Source organism: Nycticebus coucang, chromosome 6 (genome assembly GCF_027406575.1).
Source record: "Nycticebus coucang isolate mNycCou1 chromosome 6, mNycCou1.pri, whole genome shotgun sequence".
NCBI classification, from domain to species: domain Eukaryota; kingdom Metazoa; phylum Chordata; class Mammalia; order Primates; family Lorisidae; genus Nycticebus; species Nycticebus coucang.
In genome coordinates, this window is record NC_069785.1 from 129,572,061 (window position 1) to 129,585,761 (window position 13,701).

The window sequence follows — 13,701 nt, forward strand, 5'->3', positions numbered from 1 at the left end:
GACAGAGGAGGGGAATCACAGAAGTCTCCTTTTGTTGTCCAAGCTGGGAATAATGCAATTAATTCCTGGAATGAATTGGAATATGAATAAATTATTAAATGTTATATTTTAAATTACAATAGCCCTTTGCATTCGCTTTTCCTGGATCTATTTGTATCTTTTTATTAAATTAATTGAATATTTTTTTCCCCAAGAAACTGTCAAGTCTAAGAAGGCAAGGACCTTACTTTATATTTCAGTAGCTCCCATCAGAAGGTAGTTTAGACAAGTGTGTTGGCATGTGGGCATGACTGTGGGCTCTGAAACATATCGTCTCCATAGCAGAGGTGGTGTCTCTGTTACCTATGAAATGGATATCATTATGAGAAATAAATAATATTCAGGAGCAGGATATATTTGTGTACATGTACTTTTGATCCTGTCAGCCAGCAGTTAAATATAAGTACACATTATCGGGTTCATTACTGGGTATTCAAGAAATGATATCATTTTTTTCCCACAATGATTTTCTCTAAATAGTACTGAGTACACATTAGTTGAAATAAAGAATTGTCTCTAAAAGCCTAATCAAGCAATTTCCAGGAGAAAGCAAAGTGAGGTAATCAGATTAACTCAGGGAAGGTAATCTCTGAGGAAATGGTCTTTTTTTTTTTTATTGTTGGGGATTCATTGAGGGTACAATAAGCCAGGTTACACTGATTGCAGTTGTTAGGTAAAGTCCCTCTTGCAATCATGTCTTGCCCCCATAAAGTGTGACACACACCAAGGCCCTACCCCCCTCCCTCCGTCCCTCTTTCTGCTTTCCCTCCCCCCCCATAACCTTAATTGTCATTAATTGTCCTCATATCAAAATTGAGTACATAGGATTGGTGACTCCCCATTGATCTAGGGTGAAACTGCCAAGCTTCTCACTGAGGAAATGGTCTTAAAGGAGTCTTAATAATCAGGTCACTAAGATCTGTAATTTAGAATAAAACTCTTATTCTCCTGTTATCTACTGGTGGGAAAAGGCACTGACTTCTTCCTGGATGTTGCAGGGAACTTTGGCCAAATGAACAACTAGAAGTTGTGACTTTCACTGCAGAAAGAGTTATAAGGTAAATTAGAGGCTCTGATCTTTTGATTTGGACAGGGAGGAGAGAATGACCTTAAAGCTGTCATCTTCTATTCTCTAGGGTCATTTTTCTCCTAGAATCATTACAGACAAGAGGCAGTAGAGGTTAGCATTCTGGCTCTAAAATAAAGGAAGGTGGGTGCCTGCCTCATGCTGATCACTCATGTAACATTGTGATCACAAGTGCAAACTGTGAGAATCAGATGGCCAAAATTAATCTACTGGCTACAGCTCAGTAGTTTGGAGACTTTTGGCTAGCCATGTAATCGTGGCTGTTTCTTCTGTAAAATGGGAATAATACTGTCACATAGCTCTTAGAACAGAGCCTTTCCTGTAAGTGTTAGCTTTAAAAATTATTGTATCTACAGCCACTTAAGCTAAGAGATCATGGGAAAATGTGACCTCACCTTCTTGGTCTGATACCTCTGATCCAGAGGTGGAAGCTCTGAGCAGAGCCCAGGTGGCTTCTGTCTGTTAGAACTCTCTCCAGGGAAGAGGTTCAGGTTTTAGCAACTGAAGCAAAGCCAGGAGACATAGAAAAAGGATTGCCTTAAAGATCTGAAAGACATTCAGCTTATTTTTGGTACCCCTGTTTTTCAGCAGTACCAGGTCTCATTCTGGAGGCAAAGTTTAGACTCTTATGTGGGTCATTATGAAAGTTTTGGGATACATGAAAATCAAGAAAGCATAAAATCTGCACAGACAGAAACAAGTGAAGCCTTCCCAGCTACCCTGATAAGCCAAGCAAGTTGAAACTTGCATGGGTGACTCTGAAAGGATGTCAGCTGTGTTTCTTAGATGTGAAATAACGAACCATACACACTGCCTGAAAACTTTTGTAGTGATCCAGGTATTGTACTCCTGAAGCTGAAGTCACTGGGGCTGTGAAGATAGATCCATAGCAAATGGTAAAACCTTCTTATCCGAGTTCAAATCTCAGTGGATTTCTTTCTTAAGAATGGGGGATAGATACTGGGGAGGTGGTGGTGGTATTTCTTTCTAAGTGGTCCTCTTCTCTTGTCCCTACAGACCTCCCTTTCCCAACTCCAGAGAAGAATGGCAGCTGAAAATTCTTCCATGATAGAGTTTATCCTCTCAGGCTTAACCAACCAGCCAGAACTCCAGATGCCCCTCTTCTTCCTGTTTCTAGGTTTCTACATGGTCACTGCAGTGGGGAACCTGGGCTTGATATCCCTAATTGGGCTGAACTCTCACCTGCATACCCCTATGTACTTCTTCCTCTTCAACCTCTCCATAATAGATTTCTGCTACTTCACTACCATCACCCCCAAAATGCTGATGAGTTTTGTCTCAAAGAAGAACATCATCTCCTATCCTGGATGTATGACTCAGCTCTTTTTCTTCTGCTTCTTTGTTGTCTCTGAGTCCTTCATCCTGTCAGCGATGGCATATGACCGCTATATCGCCATCTGTAATCCACTGATGTATACAGTCACTATGTCTCCTCACACATGTTTGTTCCTTTTATTGGGTGTCTATGGGATGGGGTTTGCTGGGGCGATGGCCCATACAGGAAGCATAATAAGTCTGATCTTCTGTGCTCACAACCTTATCAATCATTTTATGTGTGACATCCTTCCCCTTCTTGAGCTCTCCTGCAACAACTCTTACATGAATGAGCTGGTGGTCTTTATTGTTGTGGGCATTGATATTGGGATACCCATCATCACCATCTTCATCTCTTATGCCCTCATCCTCACCAACATTCTTCACATTAGTTCTGTTGAGGGAAGATCCAAAGCCTTCAGCACCTGCAGCTCCCACTTGATAGTGGTTTCTCTTTTCTTTGGTTCTGGGGCTTTCATGTATCTCAAACCACCCTCTATTTTGCCTCTTGACCAAGGGAAAATGTCTTCCCTGTTCTATACCATTGTGGTGCCCATGTTAAACCCATTGATTTATAGCTTGAGGAACAAAGATATCAAAGTTGCCCTGGGGAAAACATTGAGCAGAAAAGTTTTTTCTTAAGAAAGGAGTTGAGGAAGATAACATGCTTTGATTATTAATGTGTGTGTTCTGTGTTTTTTTTGTTTGTTTGTTTTTTGTTTCTTTGGCATATGAAAATTTATTACTGTGTTTTCATTAAAATTTATGAGCTTGATCATTCCTTCTTGCCTTTGTAAAGGGCCAAAAGAGAGACATTGGCTACTTTTGACAACCTTAAGCAAACTCCAGGAATGTCACCAATGGCATGACCTTTTTGACCAAATGCAGCAACCAGAACTTTGTTTTTCTCAATAAAGTTCAAGCAACCATCGTTGGGTATAAAAGTTGTGATTTTCTTTCTATTCTTGATCAGCTAGACTCAGACACACTTCCTGATGGCAGAATTTGTCTGCTTGGCTTCAACTCCTACTTGTTCTAGCACAATTCCCTTTGCATGGGAAGTACCTCCAAAGGCGCAGCCTTCAGGGCTGTTCCCAAGTAGGCCTTCATGCCACTTCTGGTCTCGTCGGTGATGTGGAGCTTCTTGGCAGTTCGAAATCCCTGACACCTGCTCATCTTGTTGGCACCACGGACCTACATGAAATAGAAGCTACCCAGGAAGGAGCCACAAGCCACCGTGAACAGGCCCACCCAGCCAATGACACCACATAGCTGACTGTGTAACACCTGATCTGAGGTTGGACCCTATCCTTTGAAAATGTTGTCTTTGCAACACTTTACTGAGGTGGTGGCATCTGTGCCTATTTAATTTGCATTAATTTCCAAGATATTTAACTTCCATTGTTGTTTATTTCATTTTGTGTGTTTTTAATGAGGGATCCAAATTCCAGGGCTTTTTTTTTTTTCTGTCTTACGTGGATAATTTTAAATCTTCAATTTGGACGAGTGTTTAGTGTATATGTATTCTCCTTGCCCCTGTTTCCCCTCAACTATTCAAAAACTTTCATTTTATGCAAAGTTTTCTACACTTATACATCATTTAATCTTCAATGGGCCTTATACATCATTTAATTTAGCCTCTACAATTAATGCATGTAAGAGACTCAGAAATGTATATGTTGTCAAGGATATACAGCTACTTGGTGCCACAACTGGGAATGGAATCTGAGCCCTTGAATTCTCATGTGCCATGTTTTCTTCCTTCGTTTCTGTCTTTGTGTGTTTCTTTTTAAAAGAATGATAATTTAACACATTAAAAATCTGATTCTATTTATAGTAATTTAATGTAACTGCTCAATAATTCTTTTTTTGAATATTATATTTTTTTCAAGAGAGCAGGAGTTGAAGAGTTTTCTTAAGTTGATTTTGGCCAAATGACAAAAGAAGTGTGGCAAAATTGTGAGCGGATGGCATTGAGTGAAGATTGCAGTTGTGTGTGGAACCCAAGGGGCCTAGTCTAGTGAATAAGGACTTTCATAGGTTTAAGGGTTATAAAGTTGTTGAGCGCAAAGTCATACATTATTTTAAGACTAAGAGAATCAGAATTTAGAGCCTTTTCAAGGGTAGTTTGGGTGTTTGAGATATTATGAAGAAATTTGTGGCTTAGGATAACCCAACTACAGGTCTGAAAGTCCTAAAGTGGCAGGAAATAAGGATCTAGATGGATACTAAGGTAGCACCAAGCAGCTGAGTATTAGAAGAGGCAATTTCCATTGAATTCTAAGGCACTACACATAGCACTGACTTTATATAGATGTGTGTGGGAAAGGGATAATTCATCCAAGACTGGTTTATAAATCCACAACATTGTATAAAGAGAGGGATATGGTATGTCAGAACACTTTGATCTAAATGATTTACTAGTAGCAAAAGAAAGTTCTTTGGAAAACTCTAGTATGTTAAGTGCTGGGGAGACACTTCAATTTATGAGCTTTTCCTTGGGAAAATTTTCTTGGTGGAAAAATGGAAGTTTGGTTGGGTGTTTAGCTTTGTCCTTTGGTATGACATGGATCAAAGAGACTCATCTGTGTGTGTGTGTATAACAAATTTGCTTTGGTCAGCATGGAATAGGGAAAGAGAAGTAAGTTTAGGAGACCTGTGGGCGAGTGTTAGGTGGGTGAGGTGAATATACCATGTGAGGTAGAAAGTAGAGAAAAACAGAGATTCATGAGGCATATGGTGAAGTTGGTTTTGTGTCCTGGCTCAGTTGTTTAGTAGTTGTGTGAGTTTGGGGAAATTATTTAATATCTCTACATATTAATTTCTTTATTTTAAAAAGTGAGACAATAATCTTTTTTTTTAATGTGTAAATTTTTTTTTTTTTTATTGTTGGGGATTCATTGAGGGTACAATAAGCCAGGTTACACTGATTGCAATTATTAGGTAAAGTCCCTCTTGCAAGAGACAATAATCTTGACTCTGTGGGGTCTTTGAGAATGCAAGGCACTTAATAAATCTCAGTGTTCAACCCTGCAAGAACTCCTTCACGTAATTATCATCAGCACTTCCTCAAGCTTTTGCATGAGTTGAGGCGAGTCATTTCACCTTCCTGGAATTCTGCTTAATCATTGCACACACAAACCCCTCTTTATCTTTCTTTAAAAAGGTAATATATTTTGACTAAGTAATACTTGCCTGTGGTATAACATTAAATAGTATTAGTGGGGGTCATTCAGTGAAAAGTGTGTCTGCCTCTCATTTAGTGTTTCATACCTAAATTCTCCTCCTTAGAAGCAACAATTGTTGCTAATTTCTTATGATTTTTCCCATATACAAGCATCTTTCTCTCTGTGTGCATGCATATATACATGTTTAGTACCTCTTCTTATTTTAAAGTTGTGTACAGGCATTAAAGAAGGGTTTTTAAATGGAAACAGCTTTGAAGAGGTTAACACAGAGAACATTCCAAGGGTAAAAAGAAGAGGAGCCAGTCACAGAAGAGACCTGGGAAGGACGTGGCTGAGAAAGAAGAAGAGCAGAGGCATCCCTGGCCTGGAGATATGACCATGGGCCCCAATCCTGCAGCCACAGAGTAACATTTTGGTTCGTCTGAGCTTACTCCCTGGTTGCACTGCCTCATCTCTATTTGGTTGATACTGGGTGAGGTCAGAGTCTTCGATAGCTGAAAACAGCAGGATGGTAAGTATTTTTAATTCAGCATACATTTCTATGCATGTTTATTTATCTATTTCAACCAATGAAGCACATGGTTTTTCTTTTTCTGATTCTTGGAGCAACTCATATTTATTTTTGCCAATTTGGAATGTAAAATATATATAAAGAAAAAAATTACTCCTACCTCAATGTGGTAGCTTGCATTATTGGTTAAAATTTTTTATCACTCATCTAGTAATAATATGTGTCCACTCACTGCCCATGGAGTCCTAGAGGTAGGGTATATTTCCCTGCCCATTGATCGTTGGCTTTGCCGTGTGACCCATTTTGGCTAATAGGATCTTAGCAGATGTGATGCAAACAAGAGCTTGGAATACGTTTGCCTGGGGGGCTTGCCCTCTTCTGCTTATTTCTCTTCCTCTGAAAGGGCCTCTCCTGGGTAACTGAGCCCCCTCCCCAACCCATTCTCACCATGAACACGGGTGGAGCAGGGTGCATTGTGCAGAGCAAGCAGAGCTGCCCCCTAGAACCCAGACAGAAAGAGCTGCTACTATCAACCTATAAACATGTGAGGAAAAAATATTGTATGTAATGAGATTTTTTTTTGACTGCTATGTAAAAATAGCTAACTGATCTACTCCATCATTCAGAGAACAGGAAAGGAGAATTTCATCTGGAGTAGGAAAGTTTCTTGAAGTGAGATCATCCTTTATGTGCTGAATTATAAACAAACAGAAATAATTTTTTCTCTCTTACGCTTTTTTTTTTTTTTCTCTTACGCTTTCTTTAGGCCAGTTTTAAAATTCTAGGTGAAACTGTCATAGGAGAGGAAATAATGAGAAAAAAGTGACATTTCCTAAAATAAATTCAGAAATCAATTAAAATTGAGAACTGGAAGATGACTTACAGACTCTTGGACAGTGTCCGGGTCACTTGGTCTAATCATCTCTCCTATGACAGGTTCACCCAGAAAAGAGAAATGCCAATTTTGCAAATTAATGAATGTTAGGTGGAAATTGCCCTCTGACTTTGCTCAGTGAGGTGGCCTGTACTTTGCTGTCATGTGGGAAGCCAATCATGTTTTTATCGGGCAGACTCATCCTGATTGCAGAGGCCAAGCAGCACTCACAGGAGTGGCCCATGTAAGCAGTCTGCTTGACATGCATGTTGTGGAAACAGATGCTCAGACAGGAATGTGGCTTTAGGCACCCTGAGCTGGAGCAGGGGAGTAAGAGGAGCTTGGAGAGCAGCTATCCAGGCCTCTGCAGAGGGCATTTCTTTGTCAACTCTCTGATTATCATCAGCTGTCCTTCTTCCATGCTCCCATTTGCTGGGTTGGAACCTGCCAGGCCACAATCCTACTGAGTTTGACGGGACAGCTCTCTCTCTTTGCTTCCAATCAGCCAAATGTTCTGACTTAGCCTTTTGGCTTGGTAGTTCTTTCCCTCTCAAAGCTTCCCCTTGCTTCCCAGGAAGGTCAGCAACCGGCTTTCTATGCCGCCCTAGAGTTTTGGCACCAAAGTGCCTGTAGTTGGACAATGAGGCCTCCTTACTAGGATAGCTGGCACTTAGAGGTGGTTTTCTGCCTGGAATTCTGGAACAGCAGAGTGTGGGAGAGTGATGATGGAGGGAAGAAGTGAGTTTTAAGGGAGAGCAAAGCTTATCTCCATCATATGGTTGAAGGAAGAGGCAGTAGGGGCTGAGGAACTGCTCTTGGGAGGTGTTTTTAGCCAATAGCACAGCCAGGAGAGAGAATCAGAAATCCCAGTTTTCACATTCTCTTTAATAAAGGTTATGCAGCTGAGTTAGAATCTAAAACAATATGTATACATGTTTGTTTATGTTTGCATGTCTTGAGTTTGTGGAGAAAAACCAAGGGAAGTGGAGAAAGAAGAGAACGGAGTGGCAATTATCCAGCACCTCTTATGTGGTAGGCCTGGTCAGGCACTTTACTTAGGTGATACAATCAATATCCCTGGAGGTGGGGACTAAAGAGGTCTCAGGATAAATGATTTGCCTAAAGCAGGGCCTGATTAAGACTTCAGAGGTCACTCCTGTGAAATTCAAAACAGAAGAATTGCTTTTTGATATACCCCGTTTCCCCGAAAATAAGACCTACTTACAGGAAAGATAAGACATCCCCTGAAAATAAGACCTAGTGCATCTTTGGGAGCACACCTTAGGGGAAACAGGGTAACAGCAAAACTTGCATGTATGCCAAAATTAAAGTAGCTTCTCTCTAGAATTTTGTTGTTGTTTTCATTGTAAAATTTTAGAGGCACTTTTCAAAGCCACCCACTGTGCTGCAGTCCTAAGCATACATTTAGTCTGGCTGTTGGGTGACTCACCCCAGTCTCAAATTAGGAAATGTAGTCAGTGAGGGATTTGTGTGCTGGGAGCTGTCTTATTCCAAAACCTGGAGAAAGAGTGGTAGAAAGTGGTGAGATTCTCTGTTGCACTGAGTTAATTCACTGGAGAACTCCTGGCCAAATGCCCGGGACATCAACAAAAGGGAAAGGTTGCAGCTGAAAACCTGATTATTGGTGGCAGTGATGCTGGGGTAGCTATAACTTGATCATTAGGTCAGCTTGGTGGTGGGTAGGCTGTGGCAAATCCAGGGGCAGCCTCTTGAGGCAGAGTCACTATAGTCCAGCAGCAGGGCATCCGAGGGCATGTTCTGTGGCTGCAGGTGGGAATGGCATGTTGCTGCTGAGTTGGGGGTGCAGCAACAGCTAGATGTGATCCCAGGATAGGCAGGTTGACAACACGGCAGCCTCAGGAAGCTGGCTTTGAGCAGACAGTACTATAGCTGCAGCCTTGTATTTATTTGTATTTATTTGCTAAGAGCAGGGATGACTTTCTAAATGATGTGCCAGGCCCAGTGGGTCTTTGCTGGAAGAGGGTCCAGCTACTAAGAAGTTTTTAGAGATAATAGATGTCAGTACTAAAAAAGCAAAATTGAGAGCAACTTCAGAAATGCTACAATCTTCTTTCTTATCATTGATTATAGCCAAATAAGTAAAGAGAATGGTTGAGAAGATACCTACTTAGGGGGAAAAGAGGTTGCGTTCATCTTCACGTTCAAGTTTAGTGTGACTATAAAACAACCTTTTAGAAATATCCAGAAGAGATGTAATATACACAGAAAGGAACTTAACAGGGAATTGAGAACTAAAGACACAAATTTGGGAGCCTTTCACACAGATGGATTGCTGAAGCTATGAAACAAATGAACCCTCCATTAATTTGAGGAAGTAGAAAAAGTATGGAAGGTTAGGAACTGAATCCTGGTAAATGTGAACTATGAAGGAACTCAAATAGGAAAAAGAGCCAACATGGGATGTGTCTCTATTAGAGTATATGTTTTTTTCTGGCGTGAACCATGCCTTACATATCCCTGCATCTTGCATATTACTGTACATTGCTGAATACACTTTCTAAAATCAATTTAACTTTAAATGTTATTCCAAAACCTGGAGAAAGAGTGGTAGAAGGTGGTGAGAGGCACCTTACAAGGCAAATCCATGTAACTGCTGATTAACTCTGTCCACTTTTTGAAGCTAGTTCAGTGAAGGGCTCTCAACCCGCCATCTCTTCTGTCTGTCCCAATTTGTGCTGCTTATTGAAGTTGGGAAGCGAATGGGTTTAGCGATTGGCTTGGGACCGTGGGTTTACAACGTGGTGATCTACCAGAAGTCTGAGAGCTAACACACGTGCATGGGGCATACATGCAAGGATATTTTGTTGTGTGTGAATATTTACATGCTCTGTAATGTAACACGTACAAAATATAGTTTAACTATGAAATAAATACAAGAAGGGAACCATGTTTCAGAGATACAGGTTTTGGAAGTTGACAGTGCTCTACAATACTACACAAATGGAAAGAGGTCAAAATAGTGCTGGGTTTCTTTTTCCTTGCTGCTTGTTACTAGGGCAAATCATCAGGTAACATGAGTTTAACGGCTTTCTTTAGAGAAGGCCTGCTTAAGATGCATTTGGAAGTAAAGTTGCCGTGGCAACCATCTCTGGAGTAACAGACAAAATCCCCTTAGAGGTTCCAGAAAACTCTCGGCATCTTCTTTGCACTTAGATCTCAAGGACAGGCTGCCTTATGGACTCGCTTTAATTTTGTTTTAATGAATTGTTTTTCTCTGTTTGTAACTTTTGTGCAGAGGGACTGAGACAGAGATTGGGACTCACTGGAGCAGATTGTTCATTCTGGGGTGTGAACAATTCTAAGTGCAAAGTGACAGCTAAGCGCCGTCCTTGCTGAGACCGAGAAAAGGGTGAGCAGGTCCTCATGAGCATACACGGGCCTGCGTGTAGTACTTATAGTTAGACTGGCCTAGAAGAATATGGACTTCTGCTTTTGTGTCCAAATTTTATATTTTCTCTGAGAATATTTCTGCTATTAACCCGGGTTCAAAAACATATCTAACCCACGGGCACACTGAAGTTCAAATTTCCCTAAATACTTTTTTCATGGCTATGAAATCTATCATCCTTAATACACACAAAAGCTCCTCATTACTTAGAAGACAAGTTGCCACATGAAGCTTTATTAGTTGTATCTTAATAAAATTCCTTCCTGAAAAGTATTGAGACAACACACACTGTTTAGAGGAGCCGAGACTAGTATCTGGAGACAGAATTGGATATCATCAGTGGCACACATTAAGTAGCCCATGATTGCATAGAAAGCTCACCAAGGTCCCTTGTCCATATGAAATTGTACAGAGCAGGGTTTGAATCAAGATTATGGAATCTGAAAGCTGTGTGTGCCCCTCTCTTTTAAAATGGAGATTAACAGGTCTAATTTATGAGATTGTCATGAGAAATAACTGAGGTAAAATCTTTGAGCATTGCTGTTGGGTCCTTGGTGTCCCTCTGAAGGTGCCAAATCAGATACAGTGTTTGGTACACAGTAAGCGTTCAATATAAGGTAGCAAAAGTCATGTTTTCCTACAGAGCTTTGCTCTTAATCATGCTTAAAAAGATGTAACCAGAATGAAAGAATAATAGGTCATTAAAACCCACGTGAAGCATTTCCAAGGGTGTAAACAAATCAAATATTTCTTCTTCCTTAGGGAAGATGGTCTCTGGGCAATGGCCCTGTGGGAGCCTCTGTAACTAGCTCACTGGGGTCTCTAATCTGGAATAAAACTTTTTAGACTCCTATTATCTATGGAGTTAGGAAAGGATGCTGTCTCATCCCTGGAAGCCAGATAGCACCCTGAGGGCAAAGCCACAATTAGAGATTGTGTTCTTCAGCTCAGCAAGAGAACCAAGATAAAATAAATGTTTTAATTTCCAAGGTGGAGAAACAGAAGCAGAGGGGTCTGAGCTCACTGTTGTCACCTGTTCAGCAGGGCCATGAAAGAGAAGGATGAGAGGCAGTAGAGATGGCACTGTGGCTCCAAGCAGAAGGGAGTGAGTCCTTGCCTGTCCTGCTGGGGGCTGCAGCAGAGTGGCTAAAAGCTCAAACCAGGGGAGCCAGCCAGGCGGAGTCCACCTGCTGCTGCAACTCAGTAGCTTTGGGACTTTGTGCAAGTCGCTTAGCCCAGTGTCCTCACCTGTAGAGTGGGGGTACTGGTAATGCCCCATGGCATTTAGTATATGTTTCTCTTCTTTTTGTCTTAGCTTTTAATTAATGACTTTACATAATATTAATGATTACTATTGTATAATAACTCCACAAACATGTCAGCTAAAGACTCTGGACAGCACAACGTCATTTTCCTGCTCTGTCTAGTACAGGACCTAATGTGGGAGGTCTGGGTGAGGTCAAGTGGTTTTGCTTCTCAAGAATCACTCCAAAGAAGGGCCCCACATCTTATTCCCCTGACCAAGGGCAGTAGAGGGAAGCAAGAACAGAGGAGAAGTCCACAGTAAGGATGGGAGGATTGTCCCAGCTCAACTAGAGGACTCAGTAGCACCACTCTTCACTCTTCGGGCAAACTTCATCCTCCAGACAGTTACTGGGGTGGTTAAAGGCACTTGGGGCCTGCGAATACAGACACAAGGAAATACTTTTCTGTTTTTAAATTTAATTTTTAATTAAATCATAACGGTATACATTTATGGGGCACAATATGATGATTTGATATACAATGTGGAATGCTTAAATCAAACTGATTAACATAGCTATCTTGAAGTTTAAAAATCTGTTCAGATGTCATTCTCAAGAATGAAAGGATTCTCTCTCTCTCAGTGACTTTCTCTTTTTCTTTTGTAGACCCTCTTAAAAGAGAATGGCTGCCGAGAACTCCTCTTCGGTGACGGAGTTTATTCTCTCAGGCTTAACTGACCAGCCGGGACTCCAGCTGCCCCTCTTCTTCCTGTTCCTAGGTTTCTATGTGGTCACGGTGGTGGGGAACCTGGGCTTGATCACCCTGATCGGGCTGAACTCTCACCTGCACATTCCCATGTACTTCTTCCTCTTCAACTTGTCCTTCATAGACTTTAGTTTCTCTGGTGCCATTGTGCCCAAAATGCTGATGGGTTTTGTCTCAGAGAAGAACCTCGTTTCCTACGCAGGGTGTATGACTCAGCTCTTTTTCTTCTGTTTCTTTGTCTTTTCTGAGTCATTCATCCTGTCGGCCATGGCCTACGACCGCTATGTGGCCATCTGTAAACCACTGTTGTACACGGTCACCATGTCTCCCCAGCTGTGTTTGCTCCTTCTGTCAGGTGTCTACGGGATGGGGGTTTTTGGGGCTGTGGCCCATACTGGAAATATAGTGTTTCTGACGTTTTGTGCAGACAACCTCATCAATCATTATATGTGTGACATCCTTCCTCTCCTTGAGCTGTCCTGCAACAGCTCTTACATAAATGTCCTGGTGGTCGTCATTGTTGTGACTATCGGCATTGGGGTGCCCATTGTTGCTATTTTTATTTCTTATGGTTTTATTCTTTCCAGCATCCTTCACATTAGCTCCAGGGAGGGCAAGTCCAAAGCCTTTGGTACCTGCAGTTCCCATATCATTGCAGTTTCCCTTTTCTTTGGGTCAGGAGCTTTTATGTACCTCAAACCACCTTCTATTTTACCCTTGGACCAGGGGAAAGTGTCCTCCCTGTTCTATACCATCGTTGTGCCCATGTTCAACCCTTTAATCTATAGCCTGAGGAATAAGGATGTCAAACTTGCCCTGAAGAGGACCTTGGGCAGAATAAACTTCTGTTGGAATAAAATTTAGAAATGGGGAAAAGAGATTCAAAGATTTTTTAATTTGTATTTTTATTATGAGTATTACCTTTCAAAATGAGGGATCTAAGCCACAGTGCTTTCTGTCCTATATGTAGAGAAAATTTTAGCTCTATTTTTTCTGTGTCGATTTATTCTGCCCTACTCTCATCCCCAACTCTTTTTTATTTTATGAAAAACTTTCCATAGTTATAACATATTCAATGCTGAATGAGGCTTAGGAATCATTTCGTCCAGTCCCTTTATATGTGGGTCAGTATGAAAGTTTTGAGATACACAAAAATCAGGAAACATAAAATCTGCGCAGATGGAAGCAAACAAAGCCCTCCCAGCAACACAGATAAGCCAAGCAAAT

General features: G+C 41.2%; 2 protein-coding genes and 1 pseudogene across 2 annotated transcripts; 2 read left to right on the top strand and 1 right to left on the bottom strand.

Moving 5' to 3' along the window:
• Positions 1 to 2,166: 2,166 nt before the first annotated feature.
• On the top strand, positions 2,167 to 3,127 carry LOC128587194 (olfactory receptor 8B12). Its single transcript, XM_053593112.1, has one exon. It carries the CDS (start codon positions 2,171 to 2,173, stop codon positions 3,101 to 3,103), a length of 933 nt encoding a protein of 310 aa, XP_053449087.1. The 5' UTR covers positions 2,167 to 2,170; the 3' UTR covers positions 3,104 to 3,127.
• A 109-nt stretch (positions 3,128 to 3,236) lies between these two features.
• Positions 3,237 to 3,637, bottom strand: LOC128587200 (40S ribosomal protein S23-like; annotated as a pseudogene).
• Positions 3,638 to 12,390: 8,753 nt separating this feature from the next.
• Positions 12,391 to 13,338, top strand: LOC128588875 (olfactory receptor 8B12-like). Its single transcript, XM_053595636.1, has one exon. It carries the CDS (start codon positions 12,391 to 12,393, stop codon positions 13,336 to 13,338), a length of 948 nt encoding a protein of 315 aa, XP_053451611.1.
• The last annotated feature ends 363 nt before the right edge of the window (positions 13,339 to 13,701 follow it).